General features: G+C 33.9%; 1 protein-coding gene across 1 annotated transcript; it reads left to right on the top strand.

The window, feature by feature from the left end:
* Positions 1–8,247: 8,247 nt before the first annotated feature.
* On the top strand, positions 8,248–14,797 carry LOC110702798. The gene is made up of 7 exons (XM_021880544.1): positions 8,248–9,429; positions 9,932–10,171; positions 10,861–10,950; positions 12,498–12,647; positions 12,754–12,878; positions 13,218–13,347; positions 14,425–14,797. Exons 1-7 carry the CDS (start codon positions 8,866–8,868, stop codon positions 14,548–14,550), a joined length of 1,425 nt encoding a protein of 474 aa, XP_021736236.1. The 5' UTR covers positions 8,248–8,865; the 3' UTR covers positions 14,551–14,797.
* Positions 14,798–16,047: the final 1,250 nt, after the last annotated feature.

Below are 16,047 nucleotides of genomic sequence, written 5' to 3'. Positions count from 1 at the left end.
GACGTTGCTTCTGACCTGCTCTTGGATAATTATAGATGTCTTTGCATCATTATTGACGGAGCTCCATTAATGTATAGTCGCAAAAGTGATAAAGCTTGATTGGTCATCAAGACCTATAAATTTATTTGCAAGGCACCCCTATACCAGTAAGCCCAGGTTCAGATAGCAAGCTAGGGTTCGGTTCTCGCAATTCCACAAATTTGCAAGATGAATCTTCTAAATTTGTATCCTTGCACACACTAAAAACAGACATACAAACAATATTAAACCCTACATGAAGGGACCGACTAAACCCTATATGAAGGGAGTCAGGGACTAACTATAATTACGATACTGTTGGTGATCTTTAGTTGCTAAAAACATTAAATTAAAGAAGAATTTGGGCTTACTATGGTGGCTAGTTTTGAAGAGAGAGAACAGAAATTTTTTTTAAGGTTTCAATTAATTAAATATAAGGCCTGACATCTATTTATTCTGGGAAACATTTTTTTTTATTTAAACACTGGGACAAGTATTTAAATCATAAAGGAATTTTAAGTCAATGGAATTTTAATAAAGTCTACAAACTATTTTGAGTGGGAAATGGATTCATTAAGGGCAAATAGGGAAAGTCAACAGGTTAGTCCCATTTTCGCCCCTAAGTGAAAATACACAAAAGGTAAACTCTCTGATCTCTTTCCTCTTATTTTCTCAATCTTATTTTCCTCTCCCCCTTACTCACCTTCATACACACACCACCACACTTTGGTGGCCGGTTGCCACCACAACAACCTTCTACCGCCAGCACACGCCGACGACAGTAGCAGTCGTCCTCCCTTCCCCTTCGTCGGTGGCGTGTGGTTTGTATTTTTAAAAACTACCAAAATACCATTTTAAGAAATTAATTGATAATTAATTAATTAATTAGAAAATACTTTCAAAACATATAGGGTATTATAGTTACCATAAAATTGCTAAAATTACCTTTAAATTGAGTGTCTTACAATAAAATTAACGTAAGCCTGCCTTATACAAGACTTATTAATAATCTAAAGAATTATAACAATATTCTTTACCACTAAACACTATTTAATACCATTGAAAGGTTACTGGCTTATTAATACCATTAACATAATAATTTATACCATTAGAATAATGTATATATTTACTATTAAGGGGGTGTTTGATTCACCATTTCACTTGTCAAAAAAAAAAAAAAAAAAAAAAGATTCACCATTTAGATCATCTAATGATACTATGTAATGTATAATGAGTGTAAATGAAAAAAAAAAACCTCGTTCACTTCACCTTATTTTTACTAAACTTAAATAATTTTTACTCAACTGAAGTTAATTTTGAAGGAATTATGTCTTTATCATGTGCAATACTAGATATATAAATAGATCAAATTATGAAGATCATTAAGTTCGTACATTTGGGTTGTCATTATATCATAGCTAGAGGTACTAACAATCTTAGGGCTAGTAAAATGGGTCAAAACCCAAATGGACAGATCCTATAAGGCTACACAAAGGGCCTAGATCGAGCACGAGAGGACGAGGCCCATGATGGGCCTCATCCCCTAGTATGGTCGACCATATAGAGAAGGTTGGAGTGTTTTGGGCTTCCTAACCCTAGTCTAGTTATAATGTGATTATAAGTAGACTAGTTGCCTAGGTTTTGAATAACAATTCAAGTGATCAGTTTTGATCAAGCTCGAGTTAGCAAACAAGAAACCAAGCCCCTCAAATTTCTCTCTCTCTCTCTCTTAGGGCTCACTCTCTACCTCGGCGCCGGTGGTGTCTCGTGGTGGCGGTGGTTCGTGCGGTGGTCGGTTGTCCGTTCAGGTGGTGATCGTGGTTTTCCTCCTTCACTCGACCAATCTAGTATTGGTGGACGGATCGTTCGAATCCTGTGGACTAAGTAGAGGGGCAACACTTGAGGCTCTATTCTCTCCCTGATTTGCCTATCAAATAGCTTCGTGGAATTCACGCTTCAAAGGTATAATTATGTGTCTTGTGTGTTACGCATGTGATCTTGGGTTTAGTACCTAATAAAGCCCTACAAATTTTACTGAATGAAATTATTTTTTCCGAACTGAAATAATTTTATTGTTTTTCTATTATATTTTTTCTTTAACTATACTGATTTAATTGAACTGAAATTATTTTTATTGAACTGAAAATATTTTTGCTGAACTAAACTTATTTTTACAGAACTAAGATTATTTTCACTAAATATTATTTTTATAAGGTGAAGTAAACAGGGCCTAAGTGATAACAAAATTGTATTTCATTTTCTAAAGTAAAGAGAACGATCCTAACCAAACCCGCACATATATTTTGGTCTAGTTTTGTTTTGTTTTTTTTTTTTTTTTTTTTTTTTTTTTTTTTTTTTTTTTTTGCTATTCCACCCCATTCACCCTTTGGGCTAAACACTTGAGAGTGACGGAAAAAGGTCAGAGATTAATGACATCAAGGTTACAAATTACAAGAAAAATATTTAACCAATTACATCAAATAAGCTTGATAGTGGTTGCAAAAATGCAATTACTAGTTATGGATGTTATCACTTGCTATCATGCCTAAAGTACTTTTAGAAGTATGTTTGACAACATTACTTTTTTCAATTCAATTTTCCCACCAAATTTGAATTTATAGGTTTAAAAAACTCCTTTTAAACTTACCTAAAATAACGCATTTTAAAAACAAATAGCCCAAGTACAACTCATCTGTTTCGTGCTTATCCATTATCCAAACAAGCTACGAGACACATGTACAATATAGGAAATTTATTATTTTACTCATAATATTGTTATTGTAGGTTTATTTTTCAAAAATCATTACTTACATAAACTTTAAATAATTGAAGAACGAAAAAAAATAAATAGTCAATAACACATCTACTCCACTTCTTGTACCTTAATTAACCTTAAAAAAATTTACTGATTATTGATCGTTGAGTTTTATATATAAAAAGATTCAACCTTAAAACCTTAAAATTTATTAATAAAAAAAAAGGAATAAAAATTCATCTATAAGGTAAATGTGGTTTGTGGGTAGTTATTTTTTTTAACTAAATAAGCCTCTTGTGATGCATGGAGTAAAAAAATTCATTGAAATAAGTAGTATATATTTTATATATGTCCCTCATATGAGATAAATTATAGAAACATAACCATTAATTGTCATTTGCAATGATATTTAGATCTTATTTATTTTGAAGAAGAGTAAAAACTTAAGCAAATTATGCATAAAAGAATACTCTTTAACCGAGAGTAATTATATTTTGAAGCCAAATAGTCAATCATGAATTCATAATATAAAATATGGAGTATAATACTATACTATACTATACTATACTATACTATACTATAATATTAATAATTGTATTCAAAAAATAATATTGTAAAAAGGAAATTTTGCGAACAGCAACTACCATTTAAAAAACCACTTTTGAGAACAACTACCATTTAAAATTTTCTTTTAAAAAAACTACCACAAAAACACAAAAAATTGAGTAGCACTACCACATTTATTGTTTTCGGCAAGAATCTCCGTTTTTGGGGCATATTTTATAAAATTTCCCTCAAAACACCCAAATTATATGACAATATTGCACTTCATTAACCCTTAATTGGATTATACACTTCAATTGCCCCAAATCCCCCAATTTCGTAAAGCCTTAATTCAATTTTTTGACCATAAACCCTAAATTTAAGATTTAATTGAGAAATTAAATAAACTATAATGCAAAATTAAAGATAGTTGAGCTATGATTGTGTTTACCATCGAAATCTCTTGTTTTCCATACCACAATTGATTGAAATTTTATAAACTAGGCTTTTTCAACCGGAAATTCTTGCCGGAAAATAAAACGTGGTAGTGCTACTCAAAGTTCTTGTGACTTTGTGGTAGTTTTTTTAAAAGAAAATTTTAAATGGTAGTTGTTCTCAAAACTGGTCAGTTAAGTGGTAGTTGTTGGCAAAATTTCCTTATAATAATTTAAGGTAAAAAAAAAAAGAATATGATGTCGACAATTAATTTAGGCGGGAAAAATTCTAACAACATCATGACATGTGTACAATTTTTAAAAGCGATGATGATTTATAGATAGATAGATTGATTGATTGATGAAAAGTTGATAATTTTGGTGTGTTTATTTTAGTGATAATAATTTTGATTTGTGGGTAGTTATTAGTTTTTGTTTCGTTTTATTATTTGAAAGAATAGATAATTTAGGGCTTGTTTGGCATCGTTTTTTGTTTTCAGTTTCATATTTTTTAAAAAACTAAGAACCAAAAACAGGAAACAAGAAAAAGGTGTTTCCACTTTTCTGTTGTTAGTTTTCAAAATTATCCTGATTTTAATAAATTTATTAAATAATTTTTTATTTATTATATGATATATATCATTTTAAAAAACAAAAAAACAGAAAACCACAGTGATGCCAAACGAACCCTTTTTTTTTTGGGAGCAGTTATGATTTTTTTCTCTAGAAAAAAATTAATTAGTTAATACGTAATTTTTTAAATTGAGAAGAACATTTTGGGAAAAGACAAATTTATCACCCAAAATGCCCTTTCTGATATATTACTTCCTCCGTTAAATGTTAATTGCAACAAAGAAATATTTTATATCTTACAAATATACCCTTTTGTTGCAATCATTACATACTACTAAAAGCGAATTTTAAGGGACACTAGGCAATGTATTATCAAAAAAATTCCCGCCAAAATTATTTTCTTAAAAAATAAAATCATTGCTATATAAAAATAAGGTTACATTTAGATTTTGACTTTTATTTTATATAAAATCTAATAGCATCTCCTATGGTTTATAAAAGGGACTTGCGTGCAAATTTTAAAAATATCAAAACTGTAGCTTGACCATTGGAACAAAGTTGACATACTTGTTTGGAAGAGCAACACTGCTTGGAAATTTTCAAGATTTATATATTATTTTAAAAAATTGGAGAGTGGTATGCACGGTTAATGGAGATGCTCTACGTGATCTACAATGGCTCAAAAGATAATGCAACAACCTTTTCTTTTCTTTTTTTTTTTCTTTTTTTTCTTATCTTTTTCTAAAAAAAAATTACATTTCAAAATCAAATTTTCATCTTTATCAGAAGTTTTAATTGACAAACTCTAGCTGATGTTGACTAATGTGCTTCCTAGCTTATAGGTTATATGTATACTTTTTTATTCTTTTTCTTAAAAAATTTACAAAAATTCATTCGTAAGATTCACTTGTACCAAAAACAGACTCTCCTCCTTCTCTCTAAAAACTAAAACAGATCCCCCTCAAACTACCCCTGCCGCCGGCGGCCAGAGCACCTGTGCTCAACCAAGGTCGTCGGCGAACATTTCTTGACGACCTCGGCGACTATTTAGGTGCGACTCCTCCTAGTTAACCCAAACATTCTAATTTTTATTGAAGAAAAGTTAGGGTTAGGGTTTCGGATTTCGATTTTGGGGGAACTTTTTCGATCTTCTACTTTTCCAGATCGAAGCACTAGTGTTTGGCTGTAATACCGCTGTTGTTCGGGGTGGTGTAGGTGCAGCTAGCGGCGCATCTGACGGGGTTCTGCGGCTCTGCCAAGGTGGTCTTTATAATGGTCTCTCTGGTATGTCTTGTTTGGTTATGGAGAAGCTTGTTTTTCCCTATGTTTATCAGTTTGAACTTTAGTTTCTAGTTGTTTGGTATTTAAAGCTTGTCTTAGTTTTAAGTTTTTATGGATAAGTTTGAAGAACTTAGGGGGATCTTGTGTATTGCTCATGTTAAAGAAGATGATATATCTTCACATAAACTAGAGCTTTTAGTTGGAAAGTTGGAGAATCCTTATGGTATTCTGGAATTTGTTAGGGGTTTGAAAGATGATGGTAATGCCTTCTACAAACAGTGTAATATGGGATTAGCGCTTACTAAATACTCTCTTGCACTCAAGCTATTATCTTTTGTTACGGTGGGTAATGATGAAGATAAATCAGTTTTTTCGAGCCTAGCTGTGTCTCTTAATCTGAACTTGGGTGCTTGTTATGTCAAAGAGGAAAACTTTGACAAGGTGGGTCAGTTGTGTTATGCAGTTTTGTGTTATGATACTTCTAATGTGAAAGCTTATTTTAGAAGGGCGGTGGCAACTTTAGGGCTCAATAAACCCGAATTAGCTTTCATGGATCTTGCACAAGCAATTAGGATTGATCTCAGCAATAGAGAGTTTCAACAAAAACTCAATGAGGTGATATCTTTATTGGGTTGGTCTTCGGATTTTGTTAATGAGGCACTTGCAGTTACAAGAGAGGATAAAATGTTTAGAGATTATGCTAAAATTGGGAAAGAAGAAGAAAAGAGGAAGTTAGGGGAAAAAGGGAAAAGAAAGGAAAGAGATGGTAGTGGAGATGGTTGTGTTCGTAGGTGTATTGGTGTAAAAGATGTCACCAAAAAGGAAAAGGATGTTGCTGGCAAATCTTTGAATTCGGAGGAGGGTAAAGTTAACCCTATTGATCAAGATCGAAGGCCCAACATTATTGATAACAATTTTGATCTGAAGTCAACTTCAGAAACAAAAAACCCAAATCTTACAGGGTCAAGTTATCGGTTTTGTAACCGAAAACGTATTGATTCCTATTTGCATCTCACTCCAACAATGTATGGAGCGATTTCTAAAGGACAGACACTACACTACTATTGCTCTTCTAAGAAGGATTTTATTAGCATCCGAGTACTCGATCCTCCAAAGAAGATGGATTGTGTTGAAACTCAAGAAGTTTTTACACCAATGGAGATTAGTCACCCCCCTGTGAAAGGGCATGATAGGTGTGAAGCAACTCCAAATTTGGCACAAGATGATTTGACCATAGGTATGGTTGATCAAGTGTCATCGTGTGAAAGTACGTCGTTGCCCCTTCCAATTGCTCCAGTCTACTCCTCGTTGAAGTCTGCTGCAAGCCCCAACAACCCCTCTTCTCAGAATTTGAAGTTATTGGTTTCTATTTGTCGTTACAGAGCTAGAAGGAAAAGTCAATCTCTAAGAAGTTTAACTTCTTCTATCTTTACTAACCCTTTGTTTTGCAGGATGAGTGGCTCAAAAAGGAAAGCGTCTTATCCCACCGAACTCCTATGGCTTCCGAATAGAAAGTTGTTATATGGTTCTACCCCTAATGTTCTAGCGTGTACTTTAGTTTATGATTAATTTAGGGTTTTGCTGTAGTAAAAAAAAAAAAAAAAAAAAAAAAAAAAAAGAAAAAAGATTCACTTGTACCTAGATTGTACAAGATTATAGGTATTTTAAAATTTAAAATTTTTTATTACGTTATATATGATAACAAATTAGACTTTGTCAATAAAAGATTTTGCCAAAATTTTACATATTTAACTTTGAATTATTAGCTAATACATCTATAAATAAGTTATTTAAACTTAAGAATACAACCAGTATATGTTTCATAAAAACATAATCTACAAATACTTTCATATCTACAAAATAGCAATGAAATTTTCAGCTCATGTAGTGTAGTAAATAAAATATTACATGCAAGCTACAAATTTATATAGCCAACCATTGGAGTACTTTGTAGCTTGCAATAATGATGTGGCAAATCAAGCAACAACTTCTTGTAGCTTGCCATTGGAGTACTTTGTAGCTTAAATAGGTTGTAGCTTTAAAAATTAACATGGCAAAGCAAGCTACAAGCCTTTATAGCTTACCATTGGAGATGCTAGTAAATCTCTTAAAATATCAACTTGCACATTATTACCATTGCATATTTAAAGATTTTTTCTTCTCCGTAACAGGTATATTTTTATTGATTTAATATGTATTTAATGCGTTTTAATATTGGGTTAATCAATTCAATTATTTTTTTATAATTATATTTTTATTATAATTATTCAACATCCGTGCATTGCACGGGATTTTACGTAGTTAACATTTAACGGAGAAAGTACTATAGATTAGCTTGATCCTTAAAATACAAAAACCATACAAAACCACATCAATTCGCCTAAAAACACCTCACAACATATCTAAATTTAAATACAACACATCAATCCCTTACTTATCCAGTATATCCAACTAAACTTAATCTTAAAAGTTCACTATCAATACAAAAACACATCAATTCACCTATAAACACCTCACAAGTTCACAACCTATCTTTTTTTTTTGAAGCCAACAACCTATCTAAATTTGAATCAATTCCACATGTTATTTATTTATTTATTATTTTTTATTTTATTTTATTTTTTTTACATCCCATCATTATCCTTTAATTTCCATCTCAAATTTATCAAAAAAAAAAATCCATCTCAAAAAAAGCAAAATTCCAATCATGTTCCCTAACCTTAAACACAAACACAAATAAAGATTTTTTATTTATATTTTCCAAAATTAGTTTCTCAAATCCACAAAAAATAATTTCTTCCTAAAAACGTGTCAACACCGCTTTAACCGCTCTCTCCTCCCCTTCTCTCTCGCCGACTTTTTTCGCCCTCCGCCCATCACTCCTTTCTCACTCTTATCTTCTTCTTCTTCTTCTTCTTCTTCCCCCTTTTCCCCAATTTCCCCCAAATTCCTCCCAACATAAACCCTAACTTCCCATTTCACCTCAGATCATCCAATTTCACTTCGATTCTTCATCCTTTTGAATGTTCAACTCATAATATTCTGTTGGGTGTAATCAATTTTCCTGGGGTGGAGAGAGGAAGGAGATATTTTCCCCCAAATTCCTCCTAATATAAACCCTAACTTCCCCATTTCACCTCAGATTATCAAATTTCACTTCGAGTCTTCATCGTTTTGAATGTTCAATCCATAATATTTTGTTGGGTGTGATTAATTTTTCTGGGGTGGAGAGAGGAAGAAGAGGATTGAATTCGGCGGCGAATGTCGGTTGAGAGATCGTTTGAAGCTTGGGAAGAGGTGCAGCGACACGGCCAAGACTTGGCTGATAAGCTAGCACAAGGTTTTACTGGGTTGATTCAATCTCATATTGCGCCGCCTTCATTTGCGTGGCCTAATCCTCCGAGTACTAAGCTTTTCGATGTCGAATTCGAGTTTCCTACCCAGAATTTTGTGCCCAGGGATTTTGGGCTTGCAATTGATAATTCTGGGATTACTGGGATTTTTGATATAGGGAATAGGATAGGGCAAGCTGGGGCTGATTTTGGGGCTTGTGTTAATGGGTTGGTTCAGCAGTTTTTTCGGTTGATTCCGGTGCCGTTTATGCCTAATGATAATGATAAGGGTATGGTGAAGCTTCATCATGCTGATAATGGCGGGGAGAGGAGTGATATGAGTATATTGGTTAGGGAGGAATTGGGTTCATTGGCAGAACAATGGGGGGATTTAAGGTTTTCTGAGAAATCCGAAGCCGGCGTCGATGGAGTTGCTGATGAAGAGCTTTCGGGGTTTAACCTTAAAATTGCTGGTCTTTTCGGTAAATCTCAGGTATAAACCACTGTCTATGATATATTGTCTATGTTTACTTATAGTTTTGATTTGATAATTTGGAAGGAAATTCATTTTGGGTTTCTTTTTACATTGATATAATACTTGAAGTTACACTGTTTGCAATGTCATGTTATAAACCACTGTCTATGATATATTGTCTATGTGTGAGTGTGTCAAATTATTTTATTTATTTTAGAAAGAATAATTTTTATTCAATTAAGATAAGTTCGATAATATCAGACCAAATAAGTTCAAAGAAAATAAATTCTGACAAAAAATTTTGCTGCAATAAATATAAGTTTTGCACTATAGTTTTGACACACTCACACATAAGTTATGCTACAGTGATGATAAGTTCATACAAGTTTTCATATAAAACATAATCTCATTTTATTCTCGATTCTTCTATAAGCACACATGATACGTAAAAATGTATGTATGCTGCTCTGTCTTGGTTCTTCACGTTGTCTCTGAAACATCTTATTATTTGTGTATTTAGGGGACTGTAAATGTTACATCTGCTTATGACAGTAGAACTCGCGACATTCAAAGCTCTGTTGTTGCGCGTGGTGATCTATGGAGACTTGAGGCATCAAGTGGTAGCTCTACATCAGGAACTCATAATTCGTCTTTGTTTCTGGTCCAGCTTGGACCTCTTCTCTTTATTCGTGATACAACACTTCTTTTGCCAGTTCATCTATCCAAGCAGCACTTGCTTTGGTATGGTTATGATAGGAAGGTGCGTTCTGATCTTTGTCTGTATCTTGCTTATAAAACATAGTTAATAAGGTGAATCTAAATACATTATTGCTATGAAACTACCCTGTCATAATAATCTATAAATCACAATTGGGTTTTCTTTCCTCGCTTTAAAAAGCAATCTTGTATGTTGCATAATGATATTAATCTTTCTGCTTCATGAGGTTTGTCAATATGCCTCAATGCTCCAAAACAAGCCATTTAACCTGATTTTGATCCATTTCTTCATCATCTCTATTTCTAACTTTGATTCAGAATGTTTAATTAATTAAAAGTGGATGAAATATATTCTTAAATGATTTATAAGCATTCTTGCAAAACTTTTGATGCATCTCTATCTAACCTACTCATAAAGCCTTGACTTGAAATCTTTTTTGAGCTTTTGAAATTATGGTTCAACTTAATTAATTCTAATCAACTATGGATTTGTTACACTATTAATAGACTACAGGTGCAAGTTGCCTTTGGCTTGAAAAAAGAAGGGGGGTGGGGGTGCGGGGTTGCTCATTCATTTGCAGCCTTAACCTTGTATTAGAAAGAAAAGGTGTTAGATTGACCCTTCTACCATCAATATGCCTAGATATGTATGATTATAGGTTTTCTCCGTAACAAGTTTCTTTTACTTTTCCAGATGGATTTTAATTGCCTATATGTTGCATTTGTTTTTAGAATGGTTTGCACTCCCTATGTCCAGCAGTATGGACTAAGCACAGAAGGTGGCTTTTGATGTCAATGATCTGTCTCAATCCTTTGGCTTGTGTAAGTTCAACTCTTCTGGCATAAATTTGAAGGCATTTCATATGAGATGTTACATTTGTTGTATTTTGAAGGGTTTTAATTCCTCCAAGACGTAGTTAACCCTACCTTGTTAAGTTGCTATTTTACTTTAAAGCATCTGTCATCTCTTATATTTCTCCTGTAAGACAGCACATGGTTAAAGAAGAGGTTTCTTTGTATGTCAGGAGTAAGGAAAAGAGGATTGAGTATTGTATGAAAAATAATGGAATGCAGTAGTTTTTGTATTGTGATTTTTTTTTTGTGATTGCCCTTGCTAGCTTAACAGGATTCACGGGCTCTGTGTTACTTAGTTATTCATTTTTGTACACAAGTGTTTTTGAAAATTGCAGCTCAATTAGCATAAAAGGTAAAACCAATGTTACTTTTTTATTTTTTTGGTAAGTAATATATTAAACAAAGGAGAATGTACATAAAAAACGGGAATTCTCCTAGGGAATCTCCCTAACAACAACCAACAAAATTAGGACAAAACAAATCCAAAACAGATCCTCTCCCAAGAAGACAAGCTCAACAAAAACAACCAAACCCCAAAACTACAAACTATACAAATTATACAGACTTTTTTAGGCTATAAAAACTATTTGCAATCAGCTGCAGTCCATCTCTTATCAATTAAATGTTGAATTCTCCAGCAAACTTCAGCTTTAACCCTCTCCACAGTCCAGTCAGGAGAGTAAACAGCCTTCAACCAGAATGCAGTATTCCTTGCAAAACAGATGTCGTGCACCAAAGCAGTCAGGACAGCAAAACCAACTTTTCTCTGCTTCCCTGCTTTGAATTTAAGATATTATTATAAGCAGTAATGTATTCTTGTTAGTTTAGTGATATGGTGCAACAGAATGTGTACATAACACCACTAGTTGTCATTTTAGTTAGAGTTGCTTTTTTAAATTGAGCAATGACATCATTCAAAGAACTTAGGTGAAGAAAATTGAAGTTGTAGTAGATTTTTTGTACTGAACAAATCACTTGTCCCTGAATGTAACGACAAGTTTGCATCATCTCTTTATGACCTTATGCTGATTAACAGTAGTTTGCTGGTAATTTATTTTGTAAAATTAATATATTTCCCCTCATTTTATTTATGTCATGAGATGGGACATGGAAACTATGAACCGATGCCTAAAATTGAGCGAAATGGTTTTCTCTATAACTTTTTTGTAGTTTGCACAAAACATTGTGTATGAGCCAACAGTATACTGTATACTCTATATGGTTAAAGGTATTTGGTGATAAGAATCCGTGCTTAATTTTGTACTTGTAAGATGACTTAGATCCATGGTTTATTACTGGAGCGCCATCAAGATCTTTTACTCTATGGTTTATTACTTAATTCATTTGTTGTAATGAAGCTTATCTTGTCTTCTCGGAAAATTTTGTTATTAGGATGTCTTTTGTTACAGTCCCTGCTATTGGATGAATTGTGTACATGAAGGATGGTTAGTGTGTTTAATGCTGTTTATTTTAAATATTCTCTAAAATTTTCCTTTATGTGCTTTGCCTTGCAGTCATTCATGGATCTACAGTTTCCAAATGGGCAGCTTACTTATGTAGCAGGGGAGGGACTAACCACTAGTGCATTTCTTCCTATTTGTGGGGGTTTGCTTCAAGCTCAGGGTCAATACCCTGGTGAAATGAGGTTCAGTTTCTCTTGCAAGGTTGGTTAGAGGCCTGTTCAACACTATTTTGCTTTTTCTCCCATTTATTCTTTAAATATCCTGTTTTCTTCAGCTGGTTTCTTATTTATTTTATTGGTGTTTGCAGAATAAATGGGGAACACAAATTACTCCAATGATACAGTTGCCTGATAGGTCATTTACACTTGGTTTTGCACAAGACTTGGCTTGGAAGCGTTCCGGTCTCTTGGTGAGGCCAACCATTCAATTTAAGTAAGTATGAACTTCCTTGTATCCTTACACTTTCCCTCGTGTTTTCATTCTTTTCAGGTTCTGTCTAATTTCAAGTGAAATCTGATTATGGTTTTCATGCTGTACTACCTCTATCTTAGGATTATAGCTTCATGTACCGAGGCTTGGTTTGTCAATGTAGTGCTGATTAGGGTGATTAAACCGATAAAATGTTTCACTTTTCCGATAATCTGATGGCGTCATGTTGGATTTTAGACATGAAGATTGGCACTGTTGTATTTTTTCACTTCTACAGCTTTGGGCCCAAATCATGGGATTTGTCATTATATCTACTAAAATACCTCTACTTTTATTTGTTAGTCTATGTCCTACCTTTGGTGGAAGTGATCCTGGTGTACGGGCAGAACTTGTTCATTCAGTCAAGGATAAGTTGAATCTCATTTATGGGTGTTCGTACTCAACATATTCGTCAGCATTTGCATCTGTATCTGTAAGTTGCACAATGACCTTTGTTGCTTTATCTATTTAATTCTTGCCTTTTGCTGCATAGCTTTCATTTTAATGCCCTTTTTCCTTGGTCACATTTTGAAATTCAGCTTGAGGTCCTTTTAATATCTGTATCCTTGCACTTTTGGTGATGGTACTGAGTGCAAATGCATTTTCCAGTATATTTTTGTGAATGCATAAAACGGGTTAAGTGACTGAGAGATTGAGAGGTATAAGTGTAATTTTGTAGTAGGTTCTGCAACTATCCTATGATCTTTTCATGTTTCATGAAGTATGTATGTGGCTATGATTGCTTCATTTAGTTTTCCCCTAACTTTCTCTTCAGCTATCATTGCTTTTTTGAATGCTAGTGCTAGAACATTTTTATAAGAAGTATCTCAAATAATAATTTGCCTCTGTATTAAAATATTATGAAAGAATTTGCATTGTTTTCATTCTCCCATAAAGGATAAAATACTAGCTTGTGTACATATTTTTGATGTAACCCTAGTGCCCTTGAGCTTTTGGTCAGACAGTTTTGATCCTCTTTTTTCATGAAGAGTTTTTGCTTTCACTTTTAGTGTGTGTGCTCTTTGCATAAAACTTATTTTAACAGTTGGAGCTGAATTTATTGTATCCATGAATTTAACTTGTTTTTACTGTTTTCTGAATTGATCTTAAATTTTTGGAACTTATGTGAACTAATTTATTTATTTATTTGAAACTTTCATAAAAGGTGAAAAGAATACACTGTTAGTATGTGCATATTTGAACATTAAACCTTATGTGATTACAATTGTATGAAATTATTTTTATTACTATTATACTACCAATTATACATTCATAATTTCATATTGTCAGTTATGGGTTTTCTTAAGATCTAGCAATATGTGAAGTTTTGCATGGCATGTGAAAGTTTTCATCTTATCTTAAAATTCAATTGATTATTGAGTTACAAATGTAAATTCAGATTAAGATGACTTGTGGCTGGACACGATACTCTTTCTCTTATGCAAAGTCTTGTGAAATCGTCTATTTTGGCTCATATATTTACATTTTTTTTTCTGCTGCGAAATTTCAGCTTGGTAGGTCTAAGTGGAATGGGAATGTTGGAAGCACTGGGATTGTCCTGAAAGCTGAGACTCCTCTCTCAAATGTTGGCAGACCTGCGTTCTCTGTACAACTGAACAGTGGCATCGAGTTTTAGCCCCTCCATGCCACATCATGTATTAACTTGAACTGTATATAGTACCACACTTGTAACATACCTTACAGCCACCTGTAAATATCGACATTTCCGTAAATACTGGTACATTGGTACCTTGTATTATCTAAGGATCCATATTATGTCTGGATTCTGAAATTTTGTGGAACTGTCTTCTCATACTTGGAAATGTTTGGAATAATGAATGTTCGAGCAGCTTTCAAAGTATGAAATTGGTTTACTCTTGCAATCGTTATGCTAGTATGTGTAGTTATAGAGTAGTGTTTAATCATACTAGTCTATATTCATAGGTTTTACTGCATTTTACTTAAATACAAGAGCTAAGTAAGCAAGCAAGAAGGAGAGGCTAGAAAAGGCAAGGGTCGATAGTTCTTAACCAATTCTTCCTCGCCGAGCTTTAAAAAGTTTTAAGAGAGAATAGGGAGTAAGGCAATGCAATTGTAGAAATCGGACTCGGACTTTTTTTCTTCTCCTGTAGAGCTCTGATAAAGTCACCGGTGGCAGGTTAGAACAGTTCTCTAGTCTAGGTTATGAAAAAAAAAAAGAAAGGTAGTTGACTTAGTGCTTGCATTAAGGTAGTTTACTTGCTTATTCAAGAGAGTAAGGTAGAACTACTCTTGCTTAGTGCTTGCAAAGCATTGAAGGGTGGACGAGAACAAGAAGCGTTCGCCAACTTTAATAGACATAGCATTACAAGCAAATATAGCAGAGAGCTTACTGTTTGTTTTATTTGAGTCACGAGCTTGATGTAGTCAATCCTAAAGGGAGAATCTTGCTACTTGTTATATCACCGCGTCCTTGCATGACTCGAATTTCTTTTCGAAATACCTTTCCCCTCCTCCTCCTCCCCCCGTTATATCGTCCGAACACGGCCGTATATGGAGTACAGCCAAGTGGTAAGGCATCGGTTTTTGGTATCGGCATGCAAAGGTTCAAATCCTTTTACTCCAAATTATGAACAGCCGATCGGATCTGTCAAGAACGAGCTAGCTGACGACTAAAGGGGAAGCTTTTTCCAAGCTAGAAACCCGAGCCCAGCTTGTAGCAAGCCAATTTTACTTTTTTCTACTTTCTTTGCTAAGAGAAGAGAGAGAAAGGAAAGACAGATGGCATAAAGCAATCCTTCCAACCAGCCAACTCGTGGAATTGAACACAATACTAACTTCACCGAGGTTCTTCCAGAAATATCCTTGCCCTTGCTTAACTCCTTGTTCCGTTAATCGGTCGCTAGTTGATCTGATCGGACTCCGGGCACGCGAAAGCCCAGCCCGGGAGGAATGCATGGTTCCCTAGCGCTTCATGGGACGAAGCCCGAGGCTCCCTCTCCCTCTAATCTAACCCTTTGCTTTGCTCCGTGCTGTCTCCCTCTACTTGCCAGCCATAAAGACTTTTTTCTTGCTTGCCTTTCTTACAAGTGTAAACATACACCATAAAAAAAGGATATGCAATTGACATTTTTTAGTGCTTGGAAAGCATTAA

The sequence above is a fragment of the Chenopodium quinoa genome, unplaced genomic scaffold (genome assembly GCF_001683475.1).
Source record: "Chenopodium quinoa cultivar QQ74 unplaced genomic scaffold, ASM168347v1, whole genome shotgun sequence".
In the NCBI taxonomy this organism is placed as follows: Eukaryota; Viridiplantae; Streptophyta; class Magnoliopsida; order Caryophyllales; family Amaranthaceae; genus Chenopodium; species Chenopodium quinoa.
The sequence above is the reverse complement of the archived record's forward strand: the minus strand, read 5'-3'. Positions and strand labels throughout refer to the sequence as shown.

Excerpts from the sequence above, each read along its gene's own strand:
- LOC110702798 (XM_021880544.1), top strand. The coding sequence starts at position 8,866 with ATGTCGGTTGAGAGATCGTTTGAAGCTTGGGAAGAGGTGCAGCGACAC. Across the intron at positions 12,879-13,217 it reads AGGCCAACCATTCAATTTAA|TCTATGTCCTACCTTTGGTG; the intron begins GTAAGTATGAAC and ends TTTATTTGTTAG. Across the intron at positions 13,348-14,424 it reads CAGCATTTGCATCTGTATCT|CTTGGTAGGTCTAAGTGGAA; the intron begins GTAAGTTGCACA and ends GCGAAATTTCAG.